General features: G+C 38.3%; 1 protein-coding gene across 1 annotated transcript in view; it reads right to left on the bottom strand.

Annotated features, from left to right (window-relative positions):
* The window catches only part of MYBPC1 (myosin binding protein C1), a 63,517-nt gene that overhangs the window by 26,676 nt on the left and 14,167 nt on the right, over nucleotides 1-22,674 (bottom strand). The window contains exons 8-19 of the mRNA XM_039914041.1: nucleotides 21,320-21,437; nucleotides 19,369-19,420; nucleotides 16,788-16,844; nucleotides 13,847-14,010; nucleotides 12,923-13,055; nucleotides 10,747-10,871; nucleotides 7,187-7,292; nucleotides 5,632-5,798; nucleotides 4,289-4,451; nucleotides 2,674-2,780; nucleotides 1,766-1,899; nucleotides 346-505 (exon numbers count right to left, since the gene is read on the bottom strand). Coding sequence (XP_039769975.1) covers nucleotides 346-505; nucleotides 1,766-1,899; nucleotides 2,674-2,780; nucleotides 4,289-4,451; nucleotides 5,632-5,798; nucleotides 7,187-7,292; nucleotides 10,747-10,871; nucleotides 12,923-13,055; nucleotides 13,847-14,010; nucleotides 16,788-16,844; nucleotides 19,369-19,420; nucleotides 21,320-21,437 — 1,486 coding nt within the window. The remainder of the gene's footprint in view (nucleotides 1-345; nucleotides 506-1,765; nucleotides 1,900-2,673; nucleotides 2,781-4,288; nucleotides 4,452-5,631; nucleotides 5,799-7,186; nucleotides 7,293-10,746; nucleotides 10,872-12,922; nucleotides 13,056-13,846; nucleotides 14,011-16,787; nucleotides 16,845-19,368; nucleotides 19,421-21,319; nucleotides 21,438-22,674) is intronic.

Here is a 22,674-nt window from a genome sequence, read left to right as displayed (position 1 = left end):
TGTCTAACTGTATTGCTGTCTCCCAAGTGCTTAATACAGTCCTCTGCACACAGTAGGGGCCCAATAAATACTGTTGATTAAGATTGATTCCACTGTCATTTGATTAAGCAGTTGGCCTCAACCATTTAATATAGCCAACCAGGTGGCCCGCATAGGAAAAGTGGTGTTAGCAGAGGGCAATGGTGACTAGTGAAAGTTCGGTGTTTTATGAAAGATCTTAATTTAATCAGATTAGCCAACCAATAAGTTCCCATTGCCAGTAGAGTTGGAAGCCCCAAATTTCCAACTCTGGTCATAGGAACTCCAGTTTAATTCAAAATATTTTTTCATTGTTTGAGAACTTACCAACCACTTTAATTTTGATGCTAGCTTGTGCTTCTCCAGCTTCATTCTTTAGGTTGATTTTGTAGATACCCGAGTCTTCCCTTTCAGCAACATCAATGACCAAAGTGCTGCTATCAGGGTAAGATTCTGCTCGGATGCGGCCCCCAGACTCCATGATACACTGAAAGGACAAATACGATATTAAAATTTCAGTGTCACCTAATTGGGATGTCACTTTGAGCACTAAACAGATATTTATGTGTAAATGAAAAGTAAGTGGAAGCAGCATAGCTTAATTGAAAGGGCACGGGCCTGGGATTCAGAGGAACAGGGTTCTAATGCTGGCTCTGTCATGTGCCTGCTGTGTGATCTTAGGCAAGTCACTTCATTTCTCTGGTCCTCAGTTGCCTCATCTATAAAATGAGGATTAAATCCTACTTCCTCCTACTTAGAATGTCCCCCTCATGTGGAACAGGGACTGTGTCTAGTCTGATTAACTTGTATCTACTACAGTGCTTAGTCCAGTGCTTGACACATTGTAAGTGCTTAACAAGTACCATAATTATTAATTATTAAATAATTATGTGTACTAACTTGTGATCAATCACAGTTCTTAGAAAGATGAATCTTGTAAGGCTCAATATCCTGTGGTAGACATACCCCCATATCTAACTGTCCTATTATGGTTAGACTACTTACTGAATCAGCTTCCTCCTGGTCTCCCTGTCTTCTGGTTCCCCCTGCTTCAGGTCTACACTCCACGCTACTGACTGAATTATTTTTCTGAAATGTCACCTAGAAAGTGCCCCTCCACTTCTCAAAGCCCTTCAATTGCTGCCTAAATCCCTCCACATTAAGTAAAAACTCTACTTTATTGGCTTCTAGGTTCCTCACTAGCACTCTCCATCTTCCATATCACTCCTCTGTCACCCTGCTTGCACTCTTTGTTCGGCCCAAGCTCATCTAACTGTAACCCACTCTTGACTTTCCTGATTCAACTCCTTGCTCAGGCTCTTCCCCTAGCCAAAATTTCCTTCTCATTTCTCCCAATCCATCAGACCTCAGCCTCCCCCATCCTCAGCTCTTTGATGATCCCATTTCTTTCAGTAAGGCTTCCCTGATCAATTTCTAACACCCTGAGTCATATAGACACATACATTCAATTTTTCATTCTATCATTTATTTTTCTATTTTATCCCAGCAGGTTCTTTCTAGTCCACATCTGAACCTTTTCTTCCTACTGTTCTACTTGTAAATATTCTGAATATGTTACTTCCCCATTGAATTGTAAGCTTCTTGAGGGCACATGTCTTGCCTCTGTTGAACTTACCCAAGATCTTAGTACAATTCCTTGTCACTGTTTATCTCTTTTCCTCCTTTATCCTTAACTTTAAAGGTAATTTTTCAATGTAGAAAAAAAGATACAATGTAAATATAAGACCTTATCTGCTCTGCTCCATATAGCCTTTGGAGGTGGCTCTCCAGTAACTGGGATTTCAAGACGAAGTTTGCTTCCTGCAACTACTGTCACTGTGTTGTCAGCATCAAGACCATCCAAGTAGAGTTTGGGAGGATCTAAAATATCAAACACAGTTTTTGTAGTTAGCCATAATGAGAGACACATCTTCAGGAGAAAAAACAGTGATTTGGTGAGCATATGTTCTAATAAATGATCCTGGAGTCTTGGGAAGTTATAAGCAGTATCACACTGTCATCAGAATATTTAGTAAATAAAATGAAGGAAATGATCAACAGTGTAATAATACATAAAAAAACAAAGACTATAACTGATAGTTTGAATGAGAATTTGGCTCATCACTGCAGGCTTCTTTGCACCTGCTTTATGAGTTTTCACAGTATAATCTCATACATGTAGATAATTAGGCCCAAGAACAAACTGGAGCTGTGAAAATTCAGGGAGTCCAGGAACACTTTCTATTTCCTTGCAATACGATGCACTCAAATCAGCCTCCCAAAAGCACCAATTAAAAACATAAAACTACCATGGACCATGATAGAACAGTACCACATTGTCTTAGAACACTGAACCAGTCTCAGATGACACTATTAACTGGTAGTTTGTTGACGACACGTATCCCAGAACACATATAAAATGAAACAAATGGGCTTGAGCAGTTCAAACCACATTAACAACCCTGCAAATTCAACCGCAGTTCACTAATGAAAATGATCTCCTATGTGTTCCAAATGAAGTGTGTGAATAAGCCAGTAAGGATCCAAATAAGTGTGGGTAAAATGTGAAAATAAAACCTCACACATTACCTAAATATTTTGAAGGTAGAAGCTAAAAAATAACCCTTGTAATAACGGCACGCTCTATAGACTCACCTATGACGTGAACTTTTGCTGACAAAGTAACTGAGTAGGCATCTGGTGTAAATACATACTCGCCCTCATCTTCAACAGCAGAGGTGCCAATAACTAACTTGTGGATTCTATGAAAATTAAAAAATGAAATCCAGTTATATTGCTTGTAGTAGATTCATATTGCTTGACTTGTTTTTAAGAATCAATAAAGTTGAAAATCACAAATTTAAGTATTTTTGTATCATATTATTTCAAAACTAGTGAAAGCCACAACATAAAAAGTCTACAATGCTATAATTTCATCAGAGCTAAGATGAATGAGAAGCAGTATGGCATAGAGGACAGAGAAGGGGGCTGGGAATCGGAAGGATCTGGGTTCTAATTCTGGTTCTGCCATTCACCTTCTGTGTTACCTTGGACAAGCCACTTAACTTCTCTGTGCCTCATTACCTCATCTGTAAAATGGGAATTAAGACTGTGAGCCCCATGTGAGACATGGACTGTGTCCAAACTAATCACTTTGTTACCTACCCCAGCACTTAGTACTGTGCCTAGCATATAGTAGCTGCTTAACAAATACCATAAAAAATTTACTGTATTTTGATGGACCAAGTGTGATAGAGATTCTTTTTCAGGGAGACTCACCCATCCATGAACACCAAGCCTGTAAATGATAAACCCAGTGGGGACTTCAGGCACAGTAAAGCGTTCAAAACTTAAGGGAAACAGATGCGAATTCCAGGAGGGGGCAGTAAAAGCCTGAAACAGGGGATGGGTGTCCCAGTCTTTGAGGTTTCCAGAAGTTGCTTTCTTTTGCCATTTGCTTTGCTGCATCTGTTCCATCAGAAGAAGGCTGCAGTCTCGTGTGTGGATTTTTGTGTGTGTGTGTGTGTGTGTGTACACAGGAGCATATGTAGCTATGTATGGAGATGTGTGAAGGGATTACAGGGAAAGACAAGGGAGGAGAATATGTGTAGTGAAAGTAGGGGTGGTAGGGTATTTCGGTCGATACCATGTAGGGGTTCAGATTCTAACAAAGATCATAAATGCTTGCTTTAACAGATGACCTCTAATTCTACACCGACAACTATAGAGTGCTTTGACTGATACATTAATATATTTAAAAGGAACTAAAACTTACTATTCCAGTAAAGGGCACCATAGGAAACCACGCCACCTACAGTTATTGATATTAGTCATACTTGGTTCATATTCAAGACTGCCAGAGCTTTTACCTGATTCCTGACTTACTCAGTGGCTCAAATAGTTTCTGAAAATGGATTTGGGAGATTCCTTTTCAAGGGTTTCAGAATATATGTCTTTTTAGAAGTTGTTCTGCTCTTCCCTAGCTTGAACTAAGTATCTTTCAGGATGGAAACCTCATCCTTTCCCTGCCCAAATCAAACTTCTTCCCTCACACTCTCTTTCTGGACAAAACAAACACAGAACAAACAAGTGGTCTTTCCGGTTAGGGAGAAAGAATATTACTTGAATCAGACAGAGAATACATGTGGACAAGATCGATAACCCACATGGTATTTGCAAAGCAGGAACCAGAGAAATTTAGTAAGGATGTGGATGAGTCAACTAATGCTCATATCTCTCTCACTCAAACCGAGTACTCCCCTTGACCTACCTTCCTTTATGCTGTATCTTTAACCGGTCACTCTCTTGAACAGGTAGACCATTTTTGGTCCATTTTCCCGTTATGTTTTCAGAAAGCTCACACCTCAGAGTGATTTCTTTCCCAAGTTTCACAGTAGTATCTGTTAGGGGCTGCACTATCTTCAGGGGTCTCACTAGAGAAAAGGAGATGTTATTCCGTACAGCACAGAAACTGGGTTTAAAACTTAGCAGTGGTAGTCACTGAGCACTTACTATGTGCATGGCACTCTACTAAGATCTTGGGAGAGAATGACAGAGTTAGCAGACACAATCCCTGCCTTTAAGGAGCTTACAAGCTAGTGGAACAGCTGGGTTCATTTTTTGCATTCATTCATTCAGTAGTATTTTTTGAACACTTAACTGTGTGCAGAACACTGTACTAAGCGCTTGAGAGAGTACACTACAACAATAAATAGGCACATTCCCTGCTCACAACAAGCTTATAGCCTAGAGGGGGAGACAGACATTAAAATAAATATAAATAAATAAATTACAGATATATACATGAGTGCTCTGGGATGCGATGGGGGAGCAAGTCAGGGCAACACAGAAGGGAGTGGGAGAAGTACTTGTTTTGTTTTGTTGTCATCTTCCCCTTTTAGACTGTGGGCCCACTGTTGGGCAGGGATTGTCTCTGTTGCCAAATTGTACATTCTAAGCTCTTAGTACAGTGCTCTGCACACAGTAAGCTCTCAATAAATTTGACTGAATGAATGAATAGAAGGCCTCTTGGAAGTGATGTGCCTTCAGTAAGGCTTTGAAGTGGAGGAAGAGTCACTGTTTGGCAGATATGAGGAGGGAGGGCATTCCAGGCCAGCGGCAGGATGTGGGAACTGGAACATCAGTGAAGGAATTCCTTAGAACTGTCAAACGTTGTAATAACGAGTTATAATGACTGCCATATATTCCTGAATTATTCTAGAGTGTTTAAAGTATAGTAATATGATAATGAGAGGCAGAGCCGGTCAGAACTCTGTAACAGACCTGGAGGTGGGGATGATGAGTATTTAGAAGTGGACTTAGATTGGTTCTCCATTGTGTGTTAGAAATTGTTCATCCTCCACTTTAGCCTTAGCATCATAAGGAAGGGAAAAGAGAGAAAGCTTGGGTTGATTGGCAAGTTCTTTCTGAAAAAAAATGTTGTTCTGGTAAAAGGAGATTTTATTGCTTTTTAGAGGCTTAAGTTAATCAATTTTGAGATGAGCAAGAGGCAAATAGTTTGAAATTTTCAAACCACATTTTCCTGGTATTAAAGAAAAACATATGACTTGTTAGGCGAAATGTTGGGGGCCTCAATGGGAAAGTTATACTTACAGTCAACACTAAGTTTAGCAGAAGATTGTCCTCCTGTTGTCATTACTGAATATTCTGCATTGTCAGCCTTCGTTGCTCCATCTATGATCAAAATGTGCTTCTTCCCATCAACCTTAACTTTGTATCTAGATCTCGGGCCAGTGTCTATTTCCTCACCATTCTTAAACCTAATTAAAGTTGAGAAAGAGTGCTGCATTACATAGGAAAATTATTAGTGTGAGAATTGAAAAATGAACGGTCTATCAATCTATAACTCAAACAAGGTAACCAGAATAGTTAATTGTCCTTTATATTTACATTTAATTCCACAGATGGAATTTACCAATGAGTCTAGGTGAGTTTGGAAAAGCCGAAAAGGGACCAAGAGTTCCTACTATACCATGCACATCCAAAGACAATACCACAGAACCAATTCAACTTTAGCCTGCTTTGTGAATTTTCCCCAAATTAACCATTTTCAAGGTGGTTTATCAAAGCAATTATTCCCTCTTAGGTGTACCAAGGCTCAGTTCCCTCATTGCTAGAAAAGAGAAGGCTGGGGGATGAGGTGGGGTTGGGATCCTCTGCAGTCAGATCAGGGGTGGGCTATCAGATGTTTAGAGTAGCAAGTCTTGCATTTCCTGAGGAGTAATTTCTCCTCTCTGGAGGAGTTTCCATAGAGGCCCCCGCTCGGTTCCCAACCTACTGCTCTTCCTCTCCCAAGCCCCATGGGACTGGAGACAGAATCTGAGCTCCAGTTTGGGGCAAGTGGCAAGTTAGGAGTAGAGCAGAGGGAAGAAGTAGGGGCAATGGTGAAGGGAGGAGGAGCAGAGGAAAAGGGAGGGACTAACTTCCCAAAGAGCATATTAAATTTCTATAGTCAGTGGTTATGTTTTTGCCAAAACCCTGCATTAAGGAAAACTCATTTTATAGTATTCACTCATTTTGATGCTGAGCACATGTGAACAAGCTGTTTCTAATGACACCATAAGAGTTGGATAGACATTTCCTACTTCTCCAAAATGGTTTAGCCAAAATTAATGGTGGAAACATGTATTATAGCAGGACAGTGTGTACTGGTCCTCTCAAACTGAGTTTTTATTGCTTTGTTAATTAAAATGTCAGGCCAGTGGCAACGTGGTGGAATTTGATGACCTTCTTGTTGAAAATTGTTGAGTGTGATAAATCCCTCTGAAGGCTCTTACATATCCCAGTGTTGTTTGAGCTTGTCAGTCTGTTACATACTGCACTAAAATTCTGAAAAGCGGTTTATTACATGCAGTCAGTCCCCTGAGTTCAGTAACCAGAATCTTCAGCATTAGATGACTTGTTTGAAGAACTCCTAATGGAAATTCCTAACCTTTTCAAGTGTTTTCCTGGAGGACAGAGCCACACTTTCACATGACTTCCAGGCTCCTTGTGTGATTCAGAATATGGCAATAGAGAGCCATTTGAGGATTACACTCCTTGCTTTATTACTGAAGAAGACTAGATCACATTTGCTTTCTTTTATGGTTTTCCAATGAAAAATGTGTAAAAATGAGTACATTGTATATTTCTAATGAGAGCTGCTTACCATTTCACATTGGCACCTTCTTCTGACACTTCACAATCTAACTCTACTCTCTCACCACAATAGGTATTGGTATCTTCCAGTTGCTTGGTCACCAATATTGGAGGCTCTATTGTAAGGAAAAAATTTTAAAATTAATAATTTCAAAAAGCAATGCCTAATTAGAATTATTGTTTTAAAACTTCAGAAAAATAATATACATTTTAGGAGGTAGATTATAACTTATTAAATTAACTGCTTATTTTGGTCAGAAAATACATCTACCAATTTCCTTATAAAGTACTATCCCAAACTCTTAGTACATCACTCTACATACTGTAAGTGCTCAATAAATACCACTGATTATTTGTTTTTTAAACCCAGGACCCACTGCTCTTCACTCAGAACCATTCTTAAGTTCATGATAGACAATTTCTCATCACTTTGGCAAGCATGAGAATTGATTGGGATATTTGGAGCTGGAGAGGATTGAACACAACCTGTCGCCATCTTGAAGAACTGAAAACCTTGGGCTGGGATTTTATTGGTTTGTATCAGCAATTGGACAGGCTGGCCAGAAAATCCCAAATAGCAAGACTTATCTGACTGAGACATTGAGGTGAATAGTCTCTTACTTTTAAAAATGATATTTGTTAAGCACTTACTAGGTGCACTAAGGGCTAGGTGGGTACAAGGTATGAGTTGGTCATTCAACTGCATTTACTGAATGGGTTCTAGGCCCTATACATAAGTTTGTGATCAAATACTAAGGTTATGGAGAGCAGACAACTTTTATTGGGGGAAATTATACAGGTGAAGCACATGTATAAATTTTACATGTGACACTTAGGTAGCAGCATGACTGTTGGAAAGAACACGGGCCTGGGAGTCAGAAAATCTGGGTTCTAATCCTGGCTCTGCCATGTGACTTTGGGCAAGTCACTTCACTTCTCTGTGTCTCAGTTTCCTATCTGTAAAATATAGATTGAATATCTGTTCGCCTTTCTACTTAGACTATGAGCTCAATGAGGTTCTGGGACAGTGTCTGACCTATTTAACTTGTATTTAATCCTAACACTTACTGCAGAGCTTGGTACATAAGTGCTTAATAAATATCACCACTATTTCTATTATGTGAATTGAATTAATCTCTAAAAATAGGGCAGAGTATAATTTAAAATTTGCTTTTGTCCACCCTTGAAGTTTATGGCTTTGACTTCCCTTATTCCCCTCAGAAGCTAGGATGCCTTTGACAATATGAACCACCTCTTCAATCAATAAGTCAGTGGTATTTATTGGGTGCTTACTGTGTGAAGAGCACTCTCCTGAGCACTTGGGAGAGAACACGTTGTTAGACACATAACCTGCCCACAAGGAGTTTACAGTCTAGAGAGGAGTTCACTCCTTCCTCCATGAAACACTACCAAGCCTCGGTTTTACTGATGTAGCTCTCATATGGTCCCATCCTACCTCTCTACAGCTCAGTTTCCTTGATTGGCTACTATTTAGTCTTGCATCCTTAAATTGTGGAAGCCCTGTAAGGCTCTGTTCTTGCTCTTCATCCACTCCCTTGGGGGTATTTATCTACTCACATAGTTTCAGATACCTCTAGATGAACATCTCTAAAATTTAACTCATTTAATCTTCAGTCCTGCTTCTTCTCTTGCCTCCAGGACATTACCCCTTGAATGTTCCACTGACATTTCAAGTTTAACTTAACTAAACCAAAATTATTTAAGCTCCCTACCAAATCTTCTCCTTCTTCTGTTTCCGATCTCAGTCGGTACCATCATCCTCTCTGTCTCAGAAGCCCACAATCTCCTTATTGTCCTAGACCCCTCACTGTTTTTCAACTCTGACATTCAATCTACTTGACTACTTCATTCTCCAGTATGTTTTAAGTGCTGGGGAGGCAGTGTGGTCTAGTGGAAAGAACTTGGAACTAGGAGTCAAGAGACTGACGTATCGTGTGATCTTGGGCAATTCAGTTACCCTCTCTTGGCTTCAGTTTCAGCATCTGATAGATTATGAACCCCATGTGGGACAGGGACTGTGTCCAATCTAAAAACCTTGTATTTATCCTAGTGCTCAGCACATACACATAGTAAGCACTTATATCATAATAATGAACATTATTACTATTAAATGCCAGCCCTTCCCACTCTTTCTGCCACCAAATCTAGTCCTTCAAAAAAGCCCATCCTTTGTATCTCAGCTGCATCGGCACTAAGCCAAATGCAGTAATGAAAGGAGAAGGAAAACAAAAGACCAAGAGACAGAAGCACTAGAGGTTTGTGAGTGTGTTTGTGTGAGTGTGTATATGTATATATGTGTACATATATATGAGTCTATGTGCATGTGCAAGTGAAAGGTTTGGGACAAGTTTGAATTCATGAGTGGGTTTAGTGTCTTTAAAAGGTCTTGGATTGCATGCCTCTCTCCATGGGGGATTGGGAGAGGTTGCTGTCTCTTTCTGTGGTGGTCGAGGAAAGAGAATGGATATGGATGGTTGTCTTTTTCAAAGAGAAATCTAAAACTGTAAAGTTCTCTCATTTCTTCAGAATGACTTTGTGGAGGATAATTTGACGAAGAAGAATTTATAATACTCTTCTGAGACTTTCTGCTCTAAGCCAAACTTGACGATACAGGCCTCTAAAGTCCACACACTGCTTTCTTACTTGAAAACCAAATCGACAACTAAATCACATGCCAAGAAAATTACAGTGCTCCTGTTCTCAAGTGTCTCTTAGTTACAAATTGGCTTTTGGCATGCTTAGTTGCTGGCTGCTGCCAACCAATTTTTTTTCTGACTTTAGGAAAAATTGCCAGTAAATTAGACTCGAGAGCATGGGCAAGCAAAGGACCCAACCGTTCACAGTGAGCACTTTAAGTCTCCTTAGCCAAACTAGGTAAATTGTAATTCTTTCACAATATTTTGTAGGGTTGACACTCTGGGGATCAACTGACACCTCTGATCAATTAGACAACATCTAGGTTACTTAAAATAGCCTGAACCATCTGCACTGAACCCCCAAATAATAATAATAATACTAATAATGGTATTTGATAAGCATATACTATATGCTAAATTCTGTATTAAACACTAGGGTAGATACATGATAATTAGGTAAGATACAATCCTGGCCCACATGGGGTTCACTGAGAGAAAGAACAGGTATTGAATCTCCATTTTACAGATGAGTAAATTGAGGCACAGAGAAGTTGAATGACTTTGCTCAAGGTGACACAACAGGCTAGAGGTGGAACCAGGTTCATTCATTCAATCGTATTTATTGAGCGCTTACTGTGTGCAGAGTACTGTATTAAGCACTTGGAAAGTACAATCAGGTAACAAATAAAGACAATCCCTACCCAATGGGCTCACAGTATAGAAGGTTTAGAATCCAGGTCCTCTGATTCCCAGGTCCTTGTTCTTTTCACTAGCCTACACTGCTCCTCACATTACTTTAATGGCCCCAGTGTGCCTGATCTGCCTGGATGAAGAACTCTTTGAGCACCAACTAATACAAAGTGTGAAACAGATGCTTTGAAACAGATGAAATAAGTGACCTAATATATTTTACCTCTTACAAAGAGTTCGGTGGAACATTTCTCATCCCCAGCTGACACGTAATATTCAGAATCATCTGCCAGGGTGCAGTTGTTGATGAACAATATTCTCTGGTTACCTTTGTGTTCAAAGATGTATCTATGACAAACAGAAACCAAGCAAGTTCAAATTCATGAAATTATTAAGTTTTATTCCCCCTTACTTAAAATAGGAATCAGGAATAAACTGGTTAGTATTTTGGCTCAAATTCGGGGATCTTGATCAATGCAATCTGCAGTTGTGTTTTTGCTTTCTATTTATGTAATATTCACAGCATAATGTCCAGGACTTCAGATATATTCTGAGTGTATTTACACTGCTATTGTTTCTTGCTACTGAACACTTCAAAAAATAGCAGATACCTAATTCTATACTTTTGTTCAAGAGTGATATAATTATATTTGCATTTAATTCTAAATCAGTTTTCATAGATAATATTCAGAGTTCAAAACCATAAACAAAAATATTAAATTGAGGCTTCCAGGGCAAACCAAAAACCTTTGTAGTTTTTGTCTTTGTAGTTATTCTAATGTTTCCATTTCATTATTATATGATCCTGACCATTCAACAAAGAATATTTTTATAACTAAATTCATGACATTACCACAAAGTCTAATACTTAGAGCCTGGAGGATGGTACTTCATTTAAGGAATAGCTCTGATCAATGTTTCCTAACAAAGAGGGCATTGAGGTGAAGGAAAATAATGGGAAAGGAGGAGAAACATTAACTATTTTGTAACCTGCTTTCCAGATGAGTGCATCCGGCATTAAAAGTAGATAAGTAAAAAACTCCTCAGCAAAGAAGACTCACTTTCAGAAACTCAACATTTCAAGAGCAATGCATGTGCTTGATAGCTGCCAGAATGCTAAAAATAAACATAGGGATGAATATATTACGTTTACTTTTGGGCCGTTCTTGAGCGGGAAGTATTGCTTTGAAAAGTCACCATTATAAAATCTTTATATCAGGTTTCCCTAGCAAACCATGGATTACTGAAAATATTTACAAAATAGCTACAAAATTGCAAAACTCAGATTACTGAGACTACAGAAGTGTGGGGACAAATGGGATTAGCAGGTATGAGCCTTCTGTCACACTTGTGTATATATACATATATATACATATTATTCTATTTACTTTATGAATGATGTATATATCTCTATAATTCTATTTATTTATATTGATGCTATTGACACCTTTATACTTGTTTTGTTGTCTGTCTCCCCGCTTCTAGACTGTGAGCCCCTTGTTGGGTAGGGATTATCTCTGTTGCCAAATTGTATTTTCCAAATGCTTAGTACAGTGCTTTGCACACAATAAGTGCTCAGTAAATAGGATTGAATGAATGAATGAACTGCATAGAGACTGAAATAGTTTATAACTATCAAGTAAGTATTGTAAACCTAAACTGAATGTAATAAAAATACTATTAAAGACTTTGGTCAGGAAACATGCCTGTAAGCATCTCCTGTAGACTGTAAACTCCTTGTGAGGAGGGTTGGGGTCTACCAACTCTACTGTACTGTATTTTCCCAAGGGCTTAGTACAGTAGTCTGAATACAATAAGTGTTCAGTAAATACCACTGATTAACTATCCTGAGGCCTAGTACAGGGCTCTGCACACCAGAACTCAAGCACCTTACTTCATCTACCTCACCTCACTGCTTTCCTACTACAACCCAGCCCACACACTTAGCTTCTCTAATGCCAATCTATTCACTGTACCTTGATCTCATCTATCTCACTGTGGACCTTTCAACCACAGCCTGTCTCTGGCCTGGAACACCCACCCTCTTCAGAGCTGTCAGAAGAGCACTCTCCCCACCCTCTCTGTCTCACTGAAGGCACATCTTCTCCAAGAGGCCTTCTCTGACTAAGCCCTCATACCTCATCCTTTTCTCCAACTCTTTGCATCAACCTGAATTGCTCCCTTTATTCACCAACCCCACAAAGCCTTTATGTACGTATCCATAATTTCTTTCTATTAATGTCTGTCTCCCTCTAGATTGTAAGCTTTTTGTGGGCAGGGATTGTATCTGTTATATCGTACTCTCCTAAACACTTAGTACAGTGCTCTTCACACAGTAAATGCTCAATAAATATGATTGATTGATGATGGTGTTAATGGTGACAAATAAAAGCACTTACTTTGTACTGGGTCGAATCTCTTGGCCATTTTTATACCACTTCAATTCCACCTTTGGATCTGTCAGTTCCACAACAAACCTTACTTTTCCTCCTTTATCCACCTGATACGCAGGATCCAGAATTTTGGCAAAAGCTGGTAGAAGTAGAAAGTAGAGGTTTTATCCAAAAAAAAGTAGAAGACAATTTAATTTCAATGGCTACATTAAACTACAGAATGCACAAGGCTTTCCAAATTACATAAAATTTACATGCATGAGACATATTCATTTTATGGAAGGTTACATAAGGAAAGAGTATATTTAGTCCGGTTTTACCGCTGTTTCCTTGGAAACAAGATGCTCTCATATAATCTGATAAACTAAAAACAGTAGACAAATGGAACTGAAAATTACAGGAAAAAGAGACCTTTGCTCCTCTAGTCAGATGCCAATTAAAAGCATACCATTAGTTTTGTACCACCTACATAGCAAATGGGGTTTCCCAGCAAAAGACGTGGTGATCAGCAACATGCTTGGAGTGGGGAGAAGTGTGGGAGCAAGACAGAGGGGCTAATGGGACTGCTGTGAATAACAGAACATTCTTCTCTCCCATTGGCGTGAGGATTCCGGTTGCCTCAGCTCCACCATCTCTGTAACTGTACCAATTCCTCCTGCCACAGCATCATCACTATAAACCCCAGGTCACTGAATTCTTGTTATTTCTCCCCCCAACACCCAACCACCTCCTCACACACACAGAGAGGAATTTTTTAATAGCTAAAATAAGCCCCCAGAGTTTTGAAATTAATGTTAAACCCCATTTTTATCTGAATTTTGGAGCAACACAATCCAATGATTTTCCACTAGGTTGGGTCAGTGTCAGATCAAAAATCCCAAGTTAAACAATAGGCAAGCCAACACAAACTAAAAAACTCTCCTTGCATACCTGCACTCTTCTTCTCTACCCTGCGCATACGCTTAAGCCGTTTGAGCATGCCTCTCAGGTCGGTGATTCCATATTGAAATGCAATCTTCTCATATTCATTGGGATTGGCATTCTTTAGAAGCTCCCACACATCTATATCTGGTTCTTCTTCTTGTTTAATCTCTCTATTGATGTTAAAAGAAGTTAAGCAGCCTAGTTACAATGACAGCATTGCATGCTAAAGAAAGGGAAGGTTGGAATTTCAATTTCAAGATGGGCTATGACAAATCTTGCTGAAGGCCTGAGAAGTTAAAATAGAAAGTTGAATTTGGCTTTGTGAAAAATATTTTGTGGTACTGTTTAGCATGAATTACATACATCATTTATGTAGTTGTTTTACTTGGTGAATATTTGATTGACCCAAATTAATTTAAGAAATTCAAATAGTCACATTTAGTCTGAAAATACATTTGGATTTTAGTTAGAAGGATATTTTTAAGTCATTTCCTGATACTTGTGAAAAGATTTTAAATGTTTCTATAAGCAATACAAAGATTGAATATATAAGCACAGTAGAAATACTTGGGCAAAGGACAGAAATAAAACATACCAGGACATACCTACACAATATACTGAATGGGTTTATCTGTCCCATTACTAAAACAGAGATGAAATATTTTAAGGCAAGCTTATAGTTAGCTTCACACCCTACCCAACTGCCCAAACTTCCACTAGCGCACCAAAATTTCCAGCAGATCATATCCCCAAATTTAGCAAATTATGGCTGCAGGTATCATTGAACCCATCATTCTCTTTCTTTCTTCTGACACCCAACATTCTGCTGCTTCTGGCAGCTGAGAATGTTCAGATGAGCTTCCCAGAGTTCAGACAAAACTGCCTCTGAACCCAAATTTAATGGAGCAGGTGAAATTTTCCCCAGATGCTGGATTTTCACTTGTCCAGAGTATTTAACTCAACAGAGCTAGGCAAATAGTTTAGCATATGTCTCTCTTAAATATGGTAAAGGAAAGTAAGACTGCTTACTAAAGTTTACCAAACAAGATGGGGTTGAATAATTTGTTCCTATGTTTAAGGATTTTAGTGGTGATGTGAAAGCCACAAGTTGGTCTAAAACAGTGACTGAAAAGCAATGTGTACATTTTAGGTAGCTTAAAGTCTTGAAAGAATAACAGAGAATAAGAAATGGCAACCATTTCTCAGTAGCACATTTGAAAGAAGACACATGCAATCAAAATTAGTAGGAAAGTCATTTGACAGTCAATCATATCTATAACAATTTTACTATATTAGTAAAGTTTATTCATTTACAGGAAACTGCTTCAGTAAATAAACAAACTGAATATGATAGTTGGGAATGAAAAGCGAATCAAAAATTGAGACATATTGGATATAAATTGGTCCTTTCATTTATCTTTAATTTAGCTATTATGACCCTATGCTAATTCTGTTGTACTGTACTCTCCCAAGAACTTAGTACAGTGCTCTGCATATAGTAAGTGCTCAATAAATGATTGATATGAATAATTTAACTTTTCTTTCCCTGCAAATTCCAGAAGGATTCAGTTAAAATTAGATCAAGGTTTCTATTTGAGCAGTTTAAATTACTTAGGGAGAAAATGAAAAATTGACAAGAAATTTGAAGGTTAAACACTGGCGAAAACCTTTTACTGGTATTCCAGGATAGAACTCTTAATGATTATTGATGCTGAGAAGTAAAATAATATTTTATACTGTAGCATTAGATGTTTAGCCAGGGGCTTCATCAAGGCAAACACCACTCTAAATGTGAAGAGGGAGCTAATTACTCTCTAATCAATCTGTTTGTTTTTTTTTTTTTAATCATGTGCATGCCTGTCTCAAAGCCAGAATATTTCCAGAACAAGGTTCAGGCTGTAGCAAAATTACCCATCTGGAGGTGCAGGGGCCATGCTACACTTTCCATATGGGAGGGTAATTTTTCCACTGGAAGATTGCCTGACAGAGCATCAGACCCTCACTAAATAGTGATTGTTACCCTGTAAGCTCATCTCTATTCTGCAAACTTGTCGTGGGCAGCGAACGTGTCTACCAGTTCCGTCGTATTGTAGTCTCCCAAGTGCTTAGTTCATTAGACTGCACACAGTAAGGGCTCAATAAACCCAACTGATTGATTGAAATCAGTGCCTTAGCATGCCTGTTCTAGCCAGGGGTTTATTGCTATGAAATGTCAAGTGTAGTCATCACCCCGTGCCAATCAATCATGTGCAGGCAAAAATAACTTTCTGTCCCTTCAAAAGATGATTAAGTCACAAAACACCTTTAGACAATTTTGCTCCTCAGACCTAGGGTGGGCAGAATCATGTTCACCGGAAAAAGGGTCTTTGCCTATGGATTTTAAAGTTATGCAGATGAAAAGAACCAAAGGATCAAAGTACTGACAAACTGACATATGACATTTTCTTTTCCAGAACATAACACAGATATATGTTTATCTTGGCATTGCTGAGCACAGCTCAAGGGCTTAGCCATTTGAACTTCCTCTAAACCTGTCTCAATGCTCAAGCCTGACCCAGGAACGCTAAGTTTATGGACTAATGGTTTAACTGGATAATACCTTTTGATGGATAGTGCTATTGCCATTGAGATCAGTTGTGAGAATATTTATTAAAACGTTTGCCCATTCAATAAAGACATCAGTGTTGCTGTGTAAACGTGTTTACATCAGTCTCAATTTTCAAATTGACATCCCCAACTATGACAATAGTAATACAAAACTAAATATTTCTAATGTATCCACAATTTTTGAATCAATATGTCTTTCTATTTCATCTAACTGAATACAATTAAAATTCATACAAAAAAGGATAATACAATTCATAAAAAAACTTCATTCTTATGTTGACTTTTCTTAGCATCTAAAGGTTTCAATCCACAGGTCCTCAGTTCATCACTTGGTTCTCACCTACGCTTCAGGAGACCACTAAAGTCAAGTTCTCCTGCATCCTCTTGGCCTTCACCACTGTTTTTAATGAAAGAAAAGCAAACCTGGGTTTAATGTGGGGACAAAGTCATCACTCATTGCAAACACTTTTGCTATACCAAATACGCAATTTTATATCCACACACAAGTAATGGGGTCTTATCAACACAAACTTGTATTCTTTTTCACACAAGTGATGTTTTACATTTCCATTACACATTCTTGTGGAAAGAAGTCACAAAAGGCTTGTGTTGCTGCTGGTAATTCAGAAGACAGGTTTCTGTAGATTACAAAATAAATTTGCCCAGATTTGTGTTATATTTGAGTAACACAAATACATTTGAGCCACTCAACACCATGTGCTTTGTTTTTGCAATAGCTTTGGTTCTAAAGCTTATCTTTGTAAAAACAAAGAACTTTGTTGATCTGTTATACAGATGAGGCAGAGTTTTGCATTGATCTGTGCTATTTTAAACAAAGCAAGCTACAGTCAAATGCTTAAGACAACACCTCATTCTCTAGTTTAACCTTTGTATGTCATGGAGTGGAGAAACCAGGTACTGGATGATCAAAAGAAAAGATAATGATCATATTGCACACTTTCAAAATGGCAAAAGCAGTTTTAAAGTTGCATTCCTTCAGTTTTAAAGGGAAATACTTTAAAAACAGTCCACTAGATTGTAGGATCCTGAGGGCAGGGTTCATATTTACCAACTCTATTACACTTTTCCAAGAGCTCAATGCAGGGACCTGCACACAATAAGTGCTCAATAAATATCACTGATTTATTAAAACCAAATCAATGTGCTAAAATGTAAATATTGTCGACTTAAGTCAACACCCGAAAGCAATCTTTTTTTGCTTATATTGAGGTGCTAATTGTCATCCCTTTATATACTTTCCTGAAGAAAAATATATCTTGATATTAAGCTCAGTGTGGGCAGGGAATGTGTCTGCTTATACTGTTATGGTGTAGTCTCCCACACAATTAGTACCATTGGCTCTGCAAACAGTAAGAGCTCAGTAAATACACTGGATTGATTCCTTGATTGATTTATTAGTCTCCTGTGAATTATTCACCAATCCCCCTAGTTGCACATTAATTCCTAATGACCACTATTTTTAGGCTGAAAATGTAAGCATTTCTGTTTGCCTTGATTTAAAAATTTATCAACCTGACTTTAAAAATATCATTTCTATATTACGGTCAAAAGTCTAGAGTTGTGCTAGTATTTTCAACATTTTAACAATAATTTAATAAAATATTTCAAAATATTTTTTAAAGTCTTAAAAACAAGCATTTTGAGATAAACACCTCTTGAAATGTAAACATCATTTTCTGTAATTTGTCAAGTATTAATTCTCATGTATCTTTAAAGGCTTATTGGATTTCAATGGGCAAGTGACCCTGAACTAGAACAAGATGAGGCTAGAATGGGTTTATGGCACTTCGAACCACATAATTTGTTCCTCAGAGTGAACTCAAATTTAAGAGATTATTCTTAATGTCTTCAGGAAATATTTGATTTATTGATATGTTGAGAGGGAAACTCTACTAAAAACAGATTTTAATTTAAGGACATTTTGGATTTCATACAGGCAAATGAAATGTAGAAACACCTCATGTAAAGCAAACTATTATAATTGATTAAAAAATTTCTTGCTATATAAAAATGATCTTCTCTAATCAAATGATTGGCAGTAAATGGCGATTTGGCATTGCTAGCTTGCCTTCCTTTTTTCTAAATACAAAGCTTTCTTCCATCGCATATTTCTTGGCCAGTTATTCGTTCTGGCACAACTACAAAAATCTCATCTTAAAAAAGTATTTTACCTATCCACAATTCTCTTTATTGTGTCAAATAAGCTCAATGTTCTTCAGATTCAAAATAATATTTCTCTGGACCATTAAAAAGTGCTGAGAATCTTTCTATGAACTCTGTGTCATTTTACCAGGCTGTTAATTCTATTGAAGGTTTGGTAACTTCTAGTTGGAAAAGATTAATAGTCTGTTTAAGTAGATGCACCAAGCTACATCTACCTGATTATCTTGTATCTACCCCAGTGCTTAAAATAGTGCTTGCCCAGTGCTTAACAAGTATCATAATTCTATGTAGTAAAAAATTAATTCTGGGCTGTGTTCTCTGTAGGGCTTCCTTAAATAACATCTTATCTGATTACCTAGTTATCCTTAGCTCATGATATTCAATAAATCTCCTTTAGAAAAAAGGTTCTCATATAATTGAGAAAAGCAAACTTGTATTGAAGTAGCACTTTATGTAATCAAGTCTTTCTAAGAAAAATAGGACATGTTGCTTTCAGAAAATGGTTTTGGGAGATTTCACTGTAGCCAGTGAATTTTAAATCCACCAGAATATGCTTCATTTGAAAGAAAGTGGCTTGCCTTCACCCAACTTTCAATCAATTACATTGATATCATTCAGTTTATCCTGTCACCTCTTTTAATATTTGATGTGATTGGCTCATGGGGCTGTATAGATAGCTGTGGACACCCACTTCCACCCAGAAATACTAGAACTATCCAGGGTCCAATTTCAGTTACCTTCTTTTGAAAGCAGATCGGATATCAATAGATGGAGTTGTTCCAGTAGATTCTTTGAAAGAAAAAAAGTAATAAAGTAAATATTCACAAAACCCAAGAACTGACATATTTTCTTTGGACAGAAAGAAAATTCCACATGCAAAACCGAGGTGAGGATTGGGAAGAATATCGATGGGAAATTGTTGGATGTCCTAAAATGCTAAAAGTATTTCAGATTCACCTAGGTCCATAGTGAGGGAGGAAGACTCAGATTTATACTCACAACAAATATTAGAGGTATAAATATGGGCATTAGGGTAGGAAAACTGATGGAGATGTCAGATCTTGGAGGAATATCATGGAGAGAAACACATTCTTGGAATTATATTAATTTCAGTCTACTGAAAATAATATCTGTAGAATTTCTTCAGTTCATTTATCAATATTTCCTTTATAACTAGCACATTTTGTAAACTAGTTTATGTAATAATTACCTAAAATACAGTGTTAATGCTGATCTGAGTTACAGTATATAAAATCTACTTCAAAAATGCCACAGAGTAGCCTGTTTGAAACTTGATTTTGGAAAGATTCCAGCCCACCTTCTGCAAGCATGCAGCTCTGCTCCAGGTGAGAAAGAGGAAAAGCTACATTCTCTTATACAGGAATGTAACTTTATTCAATGTTAGCTGGGAAGTAGCTAATGAACTCCTGAACCACAACAGTTAAGCTATTAGATATCTCTGCCCTGGGACTAATTCTGTTCCCGGCTGGAATTTCTAAGGCCAGGGAAAGAGGGGGAGAGAGAGGGAGAGAGAAAGAGAGAGTATAGCAGTTCCCTTCTCCCCTACATCTCCATGTTTAAAGGTGCACAAAGATGCCTTCCCTGTCCATATTCACCTTTACCTGGGTTTTCACTCAAGCCCAAGGGGAAAATAGGTATTCATAAGAATAACTATTTGAACAAATGAACCATTTTGGCCTGATCATTGTCAAACCCAATTCTCTATCAGAGCCAAGAATGAGGTAGGTAATCTGTAGCATTAATGTATCTGGATCACTAGAGATTGGTTTGGAATATTGCAGCAATATATTCATGGTGTTTATCACAAGGAGGGTGATTTCTTATTAATTCCTAAATAATTTGGGAGAAGAGCATCATCCTTAAGTAATCTCTTCACCACTTGGCTGCCCCCGATCCACATTCTCAATGTGGAGGTCTCAAAGTCAGCAGAGGCCCACGGGGAGGCCTGGGTCCCTGCATCAAGAGCTGGTCCTCTTGTCAGGGGCCATCAGGGTCCTCTTTAGGGAAGGTCTGTGATACAGGCTCAGAGGACGACATCTTTGGTGTCCAGTCACTCCTCCTGGGAACCTGGGGCCTGTGTGGATTGTGTCATATGACTGGTGGGAGTGGATTGGGGCCGGGTGCCAGGCCGGCTTTAGGCTGCATCACATGACTAGCAGATGTCAATCACAGGGCTCTTTGTTGTGTTATAATTCAACCCCTTCTATTACGATTGGTAGATCTGATAGGATTCCCAGGCCCATCCAGAATCTAATCGTGGCTTATGCAAATCTCACCCCTGTTGTGTGCTCATCATGGGGTATTAAATGTTCCTCTAGAGGTTTGAAAGAGATAGTGCTTCTCCCATAGTGGTTAAGCTACTACAAGGGAGTGTCTAGAGGCATTAGAAGAATTAGGTTCGATGGCATCAAATGTGATCCCTGTCTTCTGAAGATTAGAAGGTTGGGACTCACATTCCCTTAGAGTAGAGGACTCTGGAGTTGAAAATAAAATTTTATACATTCATCTTAAAGGGGACTTACTATATCCAGGAAGTGTGTTGAAACCAAAAATTAAAGGAAAGAGTTTTCAAGACATTCTTTTTATAGAATTAAGTATACTATATAGAATTAACACCAAAAAACATGCAAAATTCACATTTATCTGGCTAAATGTAAGAATCCTCACCTTTGACTTCAAGATCAAATGAGCAGCTGTCAAACTTGTCTTTATATGAAACTTCACATCTGTAATTTCCAGCATAATTCTCCTTGGCCTTGATGATTTGCATCTCAAACGTATACATCTGAAATAAAGAATAGACATACATTTCAATTGTATTTTGCAAATGAAATCCTTTAAAAATTGAATTGCGTTTATAAGAAAGATCATTTCAACTCTTTCAAGTGTTCTAATGATGTTGATGTAGTGGCAAATTACTTTTACTACTAGAATAAAGAGTAAGGAGGTAGGTAAAATCATTGAATCTGGGACATCAGGAGGATATTCGGTATCAGTCAAGTTTACAGAATGGAAGCCAAGAGCCAGCCCTACTAAAATTGGGAGGGGAGAGTTTACTGACAGCAGAGAAGCCATCAAACTCCTCACTATTGGCTTTAAAGCACTCCACCACCTTACCCCCTTCTACTTCACCTCGCTTCTCTCCTTCTACAACCCAGCCTGCAAACTTCGCTCCTCTAATGCTAACCTTCTCACTGTGTCTCAATCTTGCTGCCTGCCCCAAGCCTACATCCTGCCTCTGGCCTGGAACGCCCTCCCTCCTCAAATCCAACAGACAATTACTCTCCCCCTCTTCAAAGCCTTATTGAAGGCATATCTCCTCTAAGAGGCTATCCCAGATTAAGCTCCACCTTTCCCCATCTCCTATTTCCTTCTACATCACCCTGACTTGTTCCCTTTGTTCTTTCCCCCTCTGAGTCCCTCTGCACTTACGAATATATCTGTAATTTTATTTATAATTTTTTGTAATTTCATAATTTTTATTTACCCCCAAGACTGTAAACTCATTGTGGGCAGGGAATATATCTTACTGTTGTACTGTACTCTCCCAAACACTTAGTAGAGTGCTCTGCACACAGTAAGCACTCAGTAAATATGATTGAATGAAATTAAATGAATGAATGAAGCCATAGCTAAGGGAGGGAAAAATATTCAAGTGCAGTGATTTTTTAGGTTGACCAGTAGATTTTGGTAATTATACGTAAGAGAGCAAACACATGGGTTTCAATGGCCAGTCTGAGGGCACTACTGCTTGAGAAGTGCAGATGAGCCCTGTCTCTATCCTCTGTCAGAGCACTGGTACATCTGATGGCTCTTACTGGGAAGAACTGAAGCTCCCTTCTCTCAGATGTGCTAATAGCACAGCTTTTAGAGCAGGCCCTTGTGATGAGGCTAGGTAGTGCCCTCAACCAAAAAATCCTCAAGCTGGGAAGATAGTCCACTCCCTGATATCAGGTGCCAGCTCTCAGAATTTGGGTACATATGAATTTAAATTGCTCAACCCTCATCTTCTGTTGAGTTTT

Source organism: Ornithorhynchus anatinus, chromosome 14 (assembly GCF_004115215.2).
Source record: "Ornithorhynchus anatinus isolate Pmale09 chromosome 14, mOrnAna1.pri.v4, whole genome shotgun sequence".
Classification (NCBI taxonomy): domain Eukaryota; kingdom Metazoa; phylum Chordata; class Mammalia; order Monotremata; family Ornithorhynchidae; genus Ornithorhynchus; species Ornithorhynchus anatinus.
Note: the sequence above shows the minus strand (reverse complement) of the source record. Positions and strands in the feature narration are given on the sequence as shown.